This window comes from Mirounga leonina, unplaced genomic scaffold, assembly GCF_011800145.1.
Source record: "Mirounga leonina isolate KUSES-001 unplaced genomic scaffold, KU_Mleo_1.0 Mir_150, whole genome shotgun sequence".
Lineage (NCBI taxonomy): Eukaryota > Metazoa > Chordata > Mammalia > Carnivora > Phocidae > Mirounga > Mirounga leonina.
In genome coordinates, this window is record NW_023270374.1 from 6,932,446 (window position 1) to 6,948,708 (window position 16,263).

The 16,263-nt window shown below is 46.3% G+C and overlaps 1 protein-coding gene across 2 annotated transcripts in view; it reads right to left on the reverse strand.

The window, feature by feature from the left end:
• DTD1 (D-aminoacyl-tRNA deacylase 1) overlaps positions 1–16,263 on the reverse strand; it is a 175,024-nt gene that overhangs the window by 7,085 nt on the left and 151,676 nt on the right. The window contains exon 5 of one of the 2 annotated variants that reach the window (XM_035005777.1): positions 7,881–8,052. The exons of the other annotated variant lie outside the window; for it this stretch is intronic. Coding sequence (XP_034861668.1) covers positions 7,900–8,052 — 153 coding nt within the window. The 3' untranslated portion in view covers positions 7,881–7,899. The remainder of the gene's footprint in view (positions 1–7,880; positions 8,053–16,263) is intronic. 2 annotated transcript variants of the gene reach the window in all.

The following is a 16,263-nucleotide window of genomic DNA, read 5'->3' on the forward strand; positions in this document are numbered from 1 at the left end:
CTGGCCTCCTTTAGGGTCTTCAAATCTGAGAACATGTCTATAATTCCAGAGGTCGGGGGGGAATCCAGCTCCTCCCTGGCCCTTGGCTGGCTGCGGCAGTGGGCTCTCAGAGGACCCCTCACATCTGTCCATGCCGGGATGTCAGCACCAGCCACCGGGCCTCCGCTGCCATCTCAGGTTAGAATTCCAACTGTACACCCACCTTCAACTGCCAATAAGTAAATGGTTTGCCTCACGCACTCAGTCAAAAAGCCAGACAGTGCTCCATAAATATGCAAAGAAAATGTGGCTTCTGCATTTTCATGGGCCCATCCAAATGTCCTCACGGGACTCCATCCCGCTGAGTAGCAGCAGGGGCAACCTTGAACCCCTAGTAATTCTGCTCACCTGGGTGTCAGAACATCTGAGTCCTCAAATGGTCTCTATGCCTGGGTGGCTGGTGTGATTCCGCACCTGGTGCTGAGCCCCGGGGACACCACTGAGCAGCACTTGATAGCTCAGGGGCCAGAGCCCCTGCCCCTGCCTGACCTGACCTCATTCCTGCCCTCACTAGCACTACAGACCCCTCACACCCCACCCTGGGAGCCACATGGAGATGGTGGTTGAGACCTGCAGGGTCTGAGAGCAGCAGTGCTATCAAGAGCTGAGGTCATGACCCTCCTGGCTCTCTTAGACTCTGAGCCAGGCTCACCTCACTCCTTCCACCGGGACCCACGGTCAGCCCAACGGACCCCCAACACACCTCTCTTCGACACCCCTCATGGGGCAGGTGAGACCCTCTACCGACTCCTGCTGCATCTTGTTGCCTAACCATGTCTTGCTGCCCCTTCTACTCAGCTGCAGCAGCCTCGCAGAGACCTACAGCTGTCCTACACAGCAGTCTCCTGCCCGGACTCCCACCAGGGACCAGAGCACAGGCCCCCAGGCCTCCACCTTTCCTATCAACCTAACCAGCAGCCCGAGGACTCTAGCCTGGAGCCACAACACGACGTGTGGCCTTGGGCTTCTCCACCGGCTGTCCCTCTTCTCTCTCCCACTGCCTCTCCTAAGCTGAAGCTTTCCTTCACCTTCCCTCCTGCCAGACAGGGGATCCTCTCTACATCATTCCTGCTCATTCACCTTCTCCTCATCTCCCCACCACAGGGCCATAATGATGACAGGGCCGCAATGCCCTTGATTTACAGGGAAAAGGAAAAACACATCTACTGTTTTCAAAACACTGTGCCCTTGAGTTTGCTTCCCCCACTACTGTGTCCCTTCTCTGGCTAGTTTTTGTTTGTTTGTTTGTTTGACTCTTGAACAACATGGAAGTTAGGGACACCAACCCCTACACAGGTGAAAAATCCATAGAACCTCTGACTCCCCAAAAACTTAACTACTAATAGCTTACTGCTGACCAAAGCCTTACTGCTGACATAAACCACGCATTTTCTGTATGCCACACATATCACGTACTGTGTTCTTACAATAAAGTAAGCAAGAGAAAAGACGATGTTATTAAGAAAATCATGAGGAGAAAACACATGCACAGTCCTGTCCTGTATCTATCGGCACCAGACGCTTTCATCTGTTCACAAGATGAATTGTCTGTCCTACAGGACACAAAACACTGTCACTGTACACGTTATCCACATCACTAACTGCAGACACCAAAAACGAAAAGAGAGTGTGAAAAATAAATTCATATTTATTTACAGGTGTAATACTAAGTGCGTTGAGAACGAAGAGGCAGCGGTAGGATTGCTTTATGGGAGCCTAGCCCATAGGCTAATGAATGAATCGTTATACAATGTTTCTGGCATATGGTATCACAGTCGTATTCATAATACAGTACTGTAAATACTGTTGTTTTAAGAACCACTTACCTGTGATGATAGGCCAGTGTGCACTTTGTCCAGTTATAAGACAGAGAGGCACACTGTATGGTAATTCTTTGAAGGCAAGGTTATAAGACAGTAAGAGAACAAACGTGTCATCAATTTCATATTAGTATCGCTCACCTTCCGCTCTCTGCTTCCACATGCGCCTTGCACATGATGAATACGTGGGCGATGATGACGATGACACACATCAGTCCTTGCTGCACGGCTGCCAGGTTTTCACACGAGGACACACACATACACAACCCATCAGTTTACTAACTGTACAGCACGATGATTATTTACTATTCAGTAAGTAGAAGTGGATCATCCCTAAGGTCTCCATCCTCGCAGTCCTCACGAAGAGCAGGCAGCGGAGGAAGAAGAGAGGCTGGTCTTGCTGTCCCAGGGTGGCAGAGCAGAGGGGGTGCAGGAGGTGGAAGGGGAGGCAGGAGAGGCACGCACACTCGGTATAACCATGGAAACACCAAATCTCATCATTTCTGACATTTTTGCTTCTTCTTTTCTCTAAAAATATTTCTATATGGCACCAATCCTTCCTCTATCTTTGCTTTAGTTTCAGTGTCCATCTCATAAAAGAAGCCGAAAGCAGTCAGGAATGCCTGGAACCCTTCTGCCAGACTAACACAGTTTGTTTTCTGCCACTGCTGCTTCTAGGTCTTCCTCCCCATCGCCTGACACTCATCTCCCTCAAGACGTCTTCTGGTAATTCCTCTGTGGTGCCCATTAGCTCTTGAATTTCTCCAAGATCTGTATCATGAAACCCTTCACCCCCTCAACTCACCTTTTTTTTTTTTTAAACCATATCCACAATCTCTTTCATGATTCCCATGACTGGCTCTGTTGTACATGCTGTGAAGTCATGCACAACATCTGGACACAATTTTCTCCAGCAGGGATTTATTGTTTCAGGCTTGATGGCTTTCACAGCATTTTCTATAATAACAGTGGCATCTTCAATGGAGTAATCCTTCCAGACCTTCTTGATGTTCTATTGGGGTTCTCTTCCAGAGCACAGACAATGCTTTCCATACAGTCCCGTGTGTGATGAGCCTTCAAGGTCCTCATGATCCCCTGATCTAGAGCCTGAATTAGAGACCAGGTGTTTGGAGACCACAGGGCCACTTTGACACCTTCAGTGTTGAACTCATGGGGTTCTGTAGCCAGGGGCATTGACCAACATCAAAAAGACTTTAAAAGGCAGTCCCTTCCTGGCAAGGTACTCCCTGACTTCAGGAACAAAGCATCAACGGAACCAATCCAGCAAAAGGGTTCTCACGGTCCAGGCCTTCTTGTTATGTAACCAAAAAGATAGCAGCTGGTGTTCATCTTTTCCTTTCAAGGCTAGGGGTTCGCAGCTTTATAGATAAGAGCAATCCTGATCATAAACCCAACTGCATTTGCACAAAACAGCAGTTAGCCTCTCCCTTCCTGCCTTAAATCCTGATACCTGCTTCTCTTACTAATAAATGTCCTCTGGGACATTTTCTTCCAGAATAGGGTACTTTGTCTGCATTAAAAACCTGTTCAGACAGATATCCTTTTTCCTCAGTGATCTTCTCAATGGTGTTTGGGAACTTGTCTGCTACCTCTTGGTCAGCAAAAGCTGCTTCTCCTGTTACCTTGGTATTTGTAAAGCCAAACCTCTTTCTAAAATTATCAAACCATCCTTTGCTGGCATTCAATACTCTAGTTTTAGATCCTTCACCTTCCTTTTGCTTTAAGTCGTCGCATAACGATTTCACCTTTTCTTTTCTCAAATCATCTTTGAGTCTACCGGTATGCCTTTCTTATAGCAATCCTGCACCCACATAAAAGCTGCATTTCCAATATGAGATAAAAGGGTATTTTGCAAAAAGTGCAAGGCTTCTGTGCCTGCTGGCATAGCTGCAGCAACGGCTTCATGAATTTCCTTTTCTTACAATGTTCCTTACGCTGGATTCATTGATCCTGAGATGGTGTGCCCTGCAGCTTCAGACCTTAATCTATGGTACACATCAAGCAATTCAGCTTTTTCTTGTGGCGTCATGACTTTTCTCTGCTTCTTGGGAGCAATCCCAGCATCACTAGTGGCACTTCGATGGGTCCCACAGTGTTACTCAAGGGTTAGAATACTGCACTAAACATGATGAAAAATATGCAAGAACTGTGAGAGGTCACTTTTTACTACGACCTGCAATTTACTGCAGAGACAAACTGCTCACGGGGAGATGATAAGCGTCACACATTTGAAGCGGGTGCGCACAACACCTGAGCTCACCGCACTAGCAACAGGAGGTGGCTAGGAAATTATTATGGTAGTATATAGCATGCGCTATAGTTAATTTTATGCAGTTACCATTTAATACTGCATCTTCACACTTGTTTACATTTCTCTCCACTGTAAATGGTGCCACATATGGTCTGTTAAGTATTTGTGTGTGTAAGTTTTGATAAATTTTAACTTTTTATAATAGATTTATGTGTATTTTATGGTAGTAACTGATACAACAGACTAGTACCTACATATATTTTATGCATTCATGACATGCCTAACTTTTTCTTAATTTTTTTTTTATATTTCTAGGCTACAGGGTTGTCTGTGGACTTTTTCAAATTGTTGCAAATCTCCAAAAAAATTTTTAATACATATACTGAAAAAATCCATAAGAGGGGATCCATAGAATTCAAACCCATGTTGTTTCAAGGGTCAACCGTAGCATGATTTACCCCAAGTTCTATACTATCCAATCTGTAATACCTTGAGAATAAACATGATTACAGGTTTTTAATTTTTCCACCGATTTTAGAAAAGCAAAAAATAAATACCTACAAGTCTATGAGAAATTTTGCCTCTTAAGCTTTGGGAGATGTTGGAAAGAAACGCCCACTTTCACCTCTTCCCCGTTTTACTGTGTGCTGTTTTCTATTGTGAACATGTCCTCCAGGATGTTCTTTGATACATAGTTAGTGTCTCTTCCTCTATGCATGGGGCTTTCGGGTGTTTTTCTTGCCTACAGAAATGGCAAAATCATTCCCAAGCTGCCCACTGGCCACAGGATACTAATGTCCAGGACACCTTTCTACCGGAATTATTCTAATCTAACTAACTAGACTAATTTACTGGAATTATTCTGAGGCCAAAATTTAACACAAGTAGAAAGTTATGTTTTGCACTGATATAAAAAGTAGAATTCAGTACCCCTCAATAAATAAAACAAAGATTCAAAGTAATGTAACAGAAACAGTTACATCAAAAATCAAAACATTAAATTTCTAAAATACATTAGCAAGTAGATAACATAGTCAAGAAAGAAATCAACTAGGTGGCATAGGAATTTTTTAAAACCATTTTGAAAATACAAGGTCCAAGACACATTTGAATTTGTGTGTGTATGTTTACATTGTTAAGCTGGGTTTGGTTACTGGGAGATGAGTGATTATATATTTATTCCTTATCTATTCATTGAGTTCATCATGGGAGTCTGAAAATCCAATTTTTTAAAATTTATTGTAAAGTCCCAAGACTCACTGGGGAAGAAGCTATTATTTATATAATCTTAAAACTAAAGGGAAAACACATGGTGCCGTGTCAGAGTAGGGCCAAGAGAGCAAAACACCGTGCAGGCTGGGCAGCTGCCCTTGGTCCAAGGAGGAGAAATAGAAAATGTCGGGTCTGGATTTTGCTTCTGAACCAAGGAACCACCCACTATAATGACTGTCACTCCCTGGCCATCAGATTGGCCAGTCCTTCATCCTTGGTCCAGGGGGCAGGAGTGAGTGCCAGGGCGGTCTCTCTAACAGGATCCCCAGGGGGCAGGGGAGGCTTAAGAAGAAGCACCACAGACACATGGGGAGACTTGCCCCTCCTGCCCCAGCCTGCTAGGACGGTCACCCAGCATTATGGCTTTACCTGCCTACCTTTCACAACATCACTGGTGAAGGGAGGAGGTTTAGTCTTTTAGTTAATGAAGAAAAACCAAGGAAGCAAAAATGACACAACTTATTGTCACACAGAAATTGGCAGGATGAAAATAAAAACTCAGTGAGTTTCTGAGTTATTGCTGGACTAACTTAACGAGCATACTTGTAAAACAAACTTCAAGAGCCTCTCTGTGCTTCACCCCTCAGACTGAAAGTTTCTGTTCAGACTATAAGTCAGAAGCACCAGCAGTATTTGTGATGACAAAACTGACCACTGGTATGAGCAAATCATCACAAAGTTCTGAAGGGGTGGGAATGGAAGTTTTATGTGATCTAAAGGCCACAAATTACACATGTAAATGTTACTGTGTATTCGTGAATATTTAACATTATTTAGACACCACACAGCACTTTTCAGAAGACTCTCCCTAACTGACACCAACTGTTCCAGTTCATGAATAAAAACCCATGTCTTGAGGTCCAGACCAAGAAAAGGGGGTGGGGGAGGCTTGTGATTGTGACGAATGAGGCTGAGTGTGAAAAAAACCTCCCTCTGATTCCTGCTTCACTTTCACGTGAGTGTGAGAAAAATCAGCCAAGACCAGTGACCACGGCTCTGTCATGCCCCATAGTTACAGGGAAGGAAACGGGGTGATTAGGGGAAAAGTCAAGGGGACATGACAGGATTGATTATCCAGTGCTTCCTTCCCTGTAAAACTATTAGTGAGTCCACAACGCAATCTTTCTGAGCTCTTTGGTCTGTCTGTGTTTGTAAACCAGCTCCACTGCACCCAAGTATCACTGCGGACTCTGTAACACAGCTCAGTGTCTGGCAGTGTGCATCCTAAAGGTCATTTCACAGATGGACTTCCCTTTCAGAAGGGAAAGAGAAGGCAGAAAACCATCTTATGAATGTTCTCCTCTATTGCCAGTCAACACCTGTACGCTGACTTGGTTTGAAACCACAGACTATATATAAGCTGAAGGCTCCGAGATGGATGGCCAGACCTCGCTCCTCTCTGATTTCTGCTACCCCCTCCCAACTGGCCTATTGGTTCTAGCCTCACTCCCCTCGGCTGCTAGCGTGATCTCCTTAAACTCTGGAGCTGATTATGTCACTTGTATATTCAAACCGTTTCAGAGGTTTCCCGCCATCCCAGAATGAAATCCAAATTTCCCAGTTGCACGCCAGACCCTTATGACCCAGAACTCTCCTACTTCTTTAATTTTACAGAAGTTCCCCAGACAACCCCACCCCAAATTGTACCTAGCACTTTAGCCATTCTTCTCCACCTCTGTTCCAAAACTCTGTCCTTGTCCCACACCCAACAGTGTTTGCAGCTACTCTTCTCCTGGCTTAGGCAGCTCCCACCCTCGCCCCTCATCTGCCCATTTCCATATGTCCTCTGAGGTCTGGTTCTGGGATCCTCCCCTCCAAGGAGCCTCCCCGACTTCCCTCTCCACCGCCTCACATTCCCACCACACCTCCACAATAAACCACACTGCTAATTAGTTCTATGCTTCTCCCTGAACTTGTGAACTCTGACAAGAGGCTCTCCAAAATGTGCTCGCTGGGGGAATGAACTTGAGCAAAGGCAAGGAGGTGGACTTAAGACACATTCCTGGGTGTGGAAGTGACGAGAATGAAGCCCAATTTTAGGAAAGGGACACTGGGAGTGCAGTAGGTGCCAGGCAGGATGAACTGAAGGATGGAAGAACAGGAGACGGGCAGCTCTGAGAGGAGCAGGCTGCAGGTGACCACGGTCCCGCTGGAGCTGCTGAGAGCAAGAGTGGAGAGGAGGGAGCAGGGGTGAGACTCCCAGTCTGGATCGCACATCTGCGAACACTCTGGAAACGCTCCCAGTAGCAGCAGTTGTCGGCCAACACAGGCAAGTGAGGAAGGAGAACACCCCAGGCCCACGGATTCCCCACCCGCACCTCCACTCTTCTCTCCACCCGGGAAGGCGGCAGATCCCAGGAGCCATGGGTGAATGCCCACAAGATGAATTCTGCCTCAAAAGCCATTCTGTTCTCCATTTGTTACCATTTGCTCAAAATGTGAGAAGACGGAGCTATGCAGGGAGGGGAGGCTCCTACCTGAGTTCCATCCCTAAGTCTACGGCTCCCGCTCGGAAGACACGTCACCTTCCGCCCCACTGCTGGCACTGCGGTCTTCTTTTCGGGGGGCATTTCTCTCTTTGCTTGACTCAGAAGGCCCCTTGGCTCTGGTCTTTTCTTTCCTCTGCTGCTGTTTTTCAAGCTTTGACAGCTAATTATAAAAAGTAAAAAGACTTGTTTTACAAACGTAAACATGTGCCTGTATATCCAAAACACCGATTACTTCACACACAGCAACCACTGAACACGCTTCTGTCTGATAACCCGGTGTGCCTCAGGGTTTCAGATGTGCCAAATGGGCTGCAAAATGTCTGTCAGTCAGGCACCCGAAATGTTAACACACATTAGTCACATGCGGGACCTCTCCGGACTTTCCCCACCCGTAACTCATCTTGCCATGTGCTTTTTAAAAATGGTCAATAGGCTTCATTGATGACTGAGAAGAGCCCAAAAGTGAGAAAGCTTCTATTCTGTTATTTTTTTTTCCTCTGACATCTCTAAAGCTTTTTTTAACCAAGTTGTCTTCCCACTTACCATTTTCTAAAGAGTGATCAACACACTCCTCTCTTTGCTGAAGGTAAGAGAGAAGGCTCTGAAGAAAGGACGTTAAGCAATTTTAGACATCATCTCAGTTCTGTTTGTTGAGACTGAAAGTACCCACAGCCAAAACCCTAAGTGCTCCTAGTAGGCCGCATGGTGGCTACACAGGGATGCTGGCCCTGGGAGCCTTCTCAGACCTCCTCTGGGCCAGCTGGGGGACATGCCTCTGGCATCTGACTCCAGAGGAACCTGGGTCCACTTCTCCCCTGGATATTCTCCCCAATTTGTTCAAGGAAACCACAGACTAGACAGTCGAAAGAAACAGATCATCTGACACTCTGAGCAACAGCAAGGACACTCCAGAAAGGCCTGCTGAGAAACTTGTCAGAGCACACTGGCTAAGTCTGGGCCCACAGGATTTTCTTAGACCAAAAAAGCCATCTGTAACGAGAGACAGCAACACCCAGTTTCATCTGCCTCCCAGATCAGGACTGCAAACATTTTATAGTTCACATGGAAAAGAGGGAAACTTAATGAAGAGCTGGCTTCTCCCTGTCAGTCACTGTCCCACATCCAAGCACACAAAGAAAACACTATAACTAACCTGCCATGTCATCTCTTGATTATAGACAGACTTTGAACTAAATCTTTAGATAGATCAACAATCAGCAGCTCTCAATTTGGTCCAGAAAACCAAATTTATTAATGGTTGACTTATAATATTATCTTTCCCACTCCCCATTTACCTGAAAAGCTGTAGTAAACAATGAGGTTAGTGAACATGCTAATTAGACTTTGTGAATGAAGACATCACTTCACCTTTGACCCATCAACTCTCCTCCCAAATAACTCCCCTGGACAAATTCCCATTCGTGTGCATAGGAAAGGCTCACAGGAATGAGCACGGCACTGTTGTTTGTATCAGCAAAAACCCAGAAACAACCTAAATGTCCACTGACAGAAGGATAGATAAATGTAATGTGGTATATAGTCAAATAAAGCAATACTGTAAAGCAGATCTACATATATCAAAATAGATCACATTATGCAAACCAAATTAAGTTTCAAAAGGCTATATGCAGCAGGATTCCATTTACACAAAAAAACACTATACACTGATAACGGGCTTATGCTGATTTGGTATGACTAGGAGAATACAAACCAACTTCAGTACAGTAGTTAAGTTTGAGGAGACACAGAAGAGAATGGGATCATAGTGGAATGAATATATATGGGCTTCCACCATCCTGTCAACTTTTACTTTCATTAAAACATAACCAGATAGAGAACAGGGCTGCTGACCAGTGCCAGTATGTGAACTGCTTGCTACCGGCACTTGAACCACTAACAATAAAATGCTTGCACCAGGATGTAAACCAACACATAGCTTCCTTCATCAACAAACTCTTATGAAAATAGCAACTACTGAACTGTGTGCTTGGTGGCATTTTTCTCTGTACTATTCTGCCACAGATAAGAAAGGAATTTCTTGCATCTAAGACAACAGCCTTCCATCCTCATTCCCCTTTTGGTGTTAAAATGCTCCTTTTCTTGGGCACCTGGGTGGCTCAGTTGGTTAAGCGACTGCCTTCAGCTCAGGTCATGATCCTGGAGTCCCGGGATCGAGTCCCGCATCGGGCTCCCTGCTCAGCAGGGAGTCTGCTTCTCCCTCTCCCGCTCCCTGCTCTTGTTCTCTCTCTCTCATTCTCTCGCTCAAATAAATAAATAAAATCTTTAAAAAAAAAAATGCTCCTTTTCTTCATGAAATGAGGAGGATAGTAGATGGGGGTCCTTCTGTCTTGCTCTTTTTTTTTTTTTCAAAAATAATCTTGGATTGCACAGTGTGAATGTACTTAACATTACTGAACTGCACACTTAAAAATAGCTAGGATTGGTAAATTTCATCTGTATTTTACTACAATTTAAAAAAAACTTTATTGAGCTATATATAATCATCATATATTATAGGAGTTTCAGGTGTACACATAAATGATTTGATATTTGTATATATTGCAAACTGATCACCCACACGTCTAGCTAACAGCCATCACTAAAGAAATTTGTTAATGATCTTAGAAAACATAGAGTTGGCACTCCATGCTGGACACCGCCCCCATTTCTTTTTTATTTTTTATATTCCTAGTTCATGAAATCCAAACATCTGGAAATCAATGTTCTCAGTGAACTGTATAAGCCACCTTCGGCTGCCAGCAGCTTACATTTACATCAGTGTCTGTGTCTGTGTTTACGTGTGTATCTACAGACAAGTTACACACACACACACACATAAAATCATGAACATGTTCCAAGTTAGGCACTAAGAAAGCATGATCTTTATTTTAAAAAGAAACCCTCTCCAGGGGCGCCTGAGTGGCTCAGTTGGTTAAGCGGCTGCCTTCGGCTCAGGTCATGATCCTGGAGTCCCTGGATCGAGTCCCGTATCGGGCTCCCTGCTCGGCGGGGAGTCTGCTTCGCCCTCTGACCCTATCCCCTCTCATGTGTTCTTTCTCTCTCATTCTCTCTTCTCAAATAAATAAAATCTTAAAAAAAAAAAAAAGAAAAGAAACCCTCTCCATTTTGTGTCCCCTCTTTAGAGGTAAATATAGAAAATGTGAGTACCACCACTGACTTAGCCAAACCAAGCCTCCCCCCGCTGCTAAGATTCAATCTCATGAGAAGGCCTGTTTGTCAACCGACCTGTTCTTTACTTTCTACTCTTAAATGCTGGTGAGAAGCCAGACTCTGGGAGGGTGACAGGGAATAATTCCCAATTAAAGCAGGCTTCTCAGAGGTTTCTCCGGTGCCCACAGTGCCCATCTGATTCTGCAATGACTCGGAGGTGCCACCAACAGAGTGTGAAACTGTGGAAACATCAATTTGACCTTTCACCCCAACCCTGTCCCCTCCCACCACGGACCACACTTGTAAAGCATGTGTGATAATTATTGAAGTGACAGGCATAGCCTGAGTTTCTGTGAACAATGTAATGCTGATTCTCTTACGTTATTTATCTTAATACAACCCCAACCACATATGGTTCCATGCCTCTAAGTTCTCTGTGAGAACACTGAACTAACCTAATAAATTTAAGCCTTTTCTCAGAAAACTTGGAATCCAAGGCAGCCAAAACTTGGAATTTACATCTCAAGGCAAGAAAGCAGTTGGATTTTTTCTTTTTAAAGGAAACAAATGAGAAAGAAAGAAAAAGAAGAAAAGAAAACAGTAATGCATATGGAATCATGTAGGATGTCAACAGCTTTCAAATTAACAGGGAGACGCATGTCAAGGAGAATGTAAACCACTACAGTCCTGTGAACACATGATCTACAAACACTGAAATGGAGTACTTTTCGTTTGTTCTTTGTTTTTTAATTAACTGATGAGGATGTCCACAATGTAAAGGAAACACTGTCCAAGCCATACAGGCTCTAGTATCACAGGAAGAAATCCAACCTTCCAAAGGCAGCTCTGGGCACCCAGACGCGGCCAGGGGCCAGTAACCGTTTTATGGCCAGCCTGTACTTCTCGTGGTGGATCCTGGAAAGTTCTGAGGGGGCTAAGGCAGGGGGGATGGAAATACCTAGACCCCCAAACTCCCCAACTCATGATTAAATCCAGAGCAAATAAAGGATTTTCCTTGTCATAAAGAGGTCCATGCTCAAACAGCATAATGTAAGAATAAACCAGTTGCACATGCGTACTACTGCACGGATTGCAAACCTAAACGCCTTAAAGGGCGAGACGGCTAGCAAACTGAGGGAAGTAACAAAGTACCAGACAACAGGGCACGGTAGGGACCGCAACCACACTGGAGAGGACAAGTCCCACCTAAGGACAGTCACGTTTCTTCTTCAACATCTGACAGATGTCCTGTCAATGGGACAGATATGGGCCCCCTGTTGGGGCCTTCCACTTTGCACTCCCTCCCACCCCCTTGTGATCCCGCTGGCTCTGAACAAGCCAGTGACAGCTGTATCATCATCAGCGTCCCACAGAGAAACCACTGCCAGCTGCCGGCACCACAGGTACAGTCATCTTCCCAGCTTCTCCCTCCCTCTCTGCTGACCCGAGCCACTTGCTACTTCCGAAGTGGCCCTGTCTGGCCCTGCTATCACATTCGCGTGCGATGGAAATCACAGCCGACAGGACCTGAGGGGGTACAGGGGCTACAGAGCAAGGTTTCCCTCCCTGATAAACACAGGTTTATCAGCCAGCCTTGTTCCCAGCTAATTAAGGCTGAGTTATTGTTGTGTTGGAGCCTTCCGACTTCCTTAACCATCAAGGCAGAAATGTACAGGCAGCTTGCTGCTAAACCACCAAGGAGCCGGACCCGTGTCGGAACCAGTTTCTCTTTAATTTGGCAAACAGAGATGGCCTCGAGGTCCCTGCGTATCTTCTAGCAATGAAGACGAGGGCAAAGAAGGATCACAGCCTGGCCTGCTGTATGCTACAGGCAGAGTGGCAGGGGTTGCCAGTACCCCCAGCTTCCTCTGCTTTAAAATGGGGATTACAGGGGTGCCTGGGTGGCTCAGTTGGTTAAGTGTCCAACTCTTAATCTCTGCTCAAGTCACGATCTCAGGGTTGTGAGATTGAGCCCCACATCGGGATCTGCACTGAGCATGGAGTCTGATTAAGATGGTCTCTCTCCCTCTCCCGGCACCATTCACACTCCGCTCTCTCTCTCCCTCTCTCAAAAAAAAAAAAAAAATGGGGATTATAATATTACCCTTCATACATGCCAAATGCTTAGAACAGGGCCTGGCTCATAGTAAGTGGAGATCACCAACTATATACCTGGTAGACAGTCAGCAATGGGTCAGCTGGGCTTGCCTCTGTATCCCTGGCACCTAGCACAGGGCATGACTTACAGCTGGGGCTCAATATACATCTTAAATGAAGTTCATCAATTAAGCAAAAGAGAGTGTGTGGCTCCCTGAAAACAATGTGGAGTTTGGTGTCTACAGGCCTAGAGTTTGGTCCCATGCCAGCCACTTGCATGCTGTGAAACTGTATGCAAGTTACATGACCTATTGAACATCCACGTTCTCATTTAGTTCAGCAGGTATTTTATGAGATATTTTGCTTTTAGCTGCAAGAGCTATAAACCTACCTGAGTATGGCTTAAACAGGAAGGAGCTGGAGGACCTCCCCTCCAGGACAGTGGATTCCTCCAGCTCAGCCCTGCCACAGCTCCCCAGAGGCCTCTGGGTACCTCCAGACATCCCCTCCTCATTCTGAGAGCCACCATTCCAAAACTCCCCAAAGCAACAAGGGCCTAGAGTTAGCATTCTAATGTCCCCAGCACTTGTCCTCAGGAAAAGACCCTGTGTGGCCTGTCAACAGCAGTTGGAGAGGCAGACCAGGGTGAGAGAGGAGTCTGGCCCCAGGCCCATCCACTGGCACAAGGCTGACACAGTGCGGGGAACAGTTCAGCTACCAGCATCAAGAGAATGCAGGCAGGACAGGGACACTCAAGGCCCAGCCACAGAGCAGGGGGACCAAAGCAAGCAGTCAGCACCAGAGCATCGAGCATCACAGTAAGAAACAGAGTGGCCAGGGTGTGGTGGGTCTTAAGAGGGGAGGTTGGGAAGAAACTGGCAGACATAGGTCAGGGAGGGCCAATGGAAGCCAGGGCTGAGGGTGGGCTGGGAGTCAATGTCCTGCAGGAGGGCCGAGAAGGCATGTGAATTGCAGAGACCAGCATCATCCTGTGTATTTATTCTTCACGGCCAGACACATGGAGGCAGAGAGCACGGGCAGTGCAGACCTCCTGAGCAGAAAAGGACGGGCAGATGACAGAAGACAAGGAGAGGCTGCACAGCAAGAGGCCAAGGTGAAGGCGGGTGCACCACCAGGAGCAACTGAAGTGTCACCATCTGGGAATGGCAGGTGAGTCGACACATTGCTGGTGGTAACTACGGCCAGAGACTTGGGGGATAGACCAGATGGGGCAAAGCAGCACAGCAGGCGGGGGTGCTGGTGGTGTGGGGGAGCCCTGGGAACACATTTTCCTGAGCTCCCCATTAATTCAGACAACCACGGTAACGTGACTGGTACGGGGTGGCGCACACTGAACACTGCATGAGTGAGTGCACTGAAGAGCGAGTGGGCCCTGTTCTGTTTGAAGAGGGACACCCTCAGAGGGAAGGGAGTCTTGAACTGTTGTCACGTCAGCTGTGTGCCTGCACAGCTCTCGGGAGAGGCAACCACATAGGACTCACCCAGCCGAGTGACGCCGAGTGTCAGCCCTACGGGTGAGTCCTGGCTTCCAGTGTGGGCACAGCTGTCTCATAGGCAGACAGCAGCTCCTGGGCAGGCCATTCAATCCTCCACGCCTCCGTCTGTCCTTCTGTAAATGCTACCCCATCCCCCGCCCGGTCTGCCAGCCCAGGGCCCGAGTGGGGACAGAGTGCGGCATGGGCATGGGCGCTGGTGCGGGGAGAGCACCAAACAAACAGGGCATCGTTCTTACCTGCCCCATCCTTTCACCCACAAAACAGCACTTCAGAGGGCTCCTCGAAGGCTGATCACTGCACCCTGTGCAATGCTCCAGTGTGACAATGACATCAAACACCCCGTGAGTCACTTCAGCCTTTGGTGGACACTAATGAGCTGCCAGGAGCACCCTGATGAAAGAGCTTGAGCACTGGGCACTGTGTGTACGGTCAGACTCCAAGCTCCCCTGGACTCTGCTCACTCCAGGAAAAGCTCAGGCGGGGTGGAAGGCTGTAAGCAGAGCTGGCAGAGCTGACCCATGTCTGCCGCTGCTGTCCCTTCTGCCTGCCTCTCTGGGGAACCCTGGAGCCCGCTGGGCCCCTAGGTACTGGGTGCAGGTTTGAAGGGGCCCTAGAAAACGGACTTCTTTGCCAGTCATTTCAGAGCAAAACAGGTGCCGAGGAATTCCTCATGGAAGGATCAGTCTTAGAGTGAGATGGTGTCTTAAACTTGCTTCCAACGTTGTCTGGGGGAATGATGGCAAAAAACTACAGCTTCTTGTCGATGTCCTCATAAGTTCCCATACGTCTCCTGAAAACCATGTCAAGGTCTTTCTCTTTTCCTTTTTTTTTTTTTCATTTTTTTAAGATTATTTACTTACTTACCCCCTAAGGTCAGGAACGCGGCAGGGATGTCCACTAACACCACTGCTATTCAAAATAGTATTAGAAGTCCTAGCCACAGCAATCAGACAACAAAAAGAAATCAAAGGCATCCAAATCGGCAAAGAAGAAGTCAAACTCTCACCCTTTGCAGATGATATGATACTGTATGTGGAAAACCCAAAAGACTCCACCCCAAAACTGCTAGAACTCATACAGGAATTCAGTCAAGTGGCAGGATATAAAATCAATGCACAGAAATCAGTGGCATTCCTATACACCAACAACAAGACAGAAGAAAGAGAAATTAAAGAGTCGATCCCATTTACAATTGCACCCAAAACCATAAGCTACCTAGGAATAAATCTAACCAAAGAGGCAAAGGATCTTTACTCAGAAAACTATAAAATACTCATGAAAGAAATTGAGGAAGACACAAAGATATGGAAAAACATTCCATGCTCATGGATTGGAAGAACCAATATTGTGAAGATGTCAATGCTACCTAGAACAATCTACACATTCAATGCAATCCCCATCAAAATACCATCCACTTTTTTCAAAGAAATGGAACAAATAATCCTAAAATTTGTATGGAACCAGAAAAGACCCTGAACAGCCAGAGGAATGTTGAAAAAGAAAAGCAAAGCTGGTGGCATCACAATTCCGGACTTCCGGCTCTATTACAAAGCTGTCATCATCAAGACAGTATGGTACTGGCACAA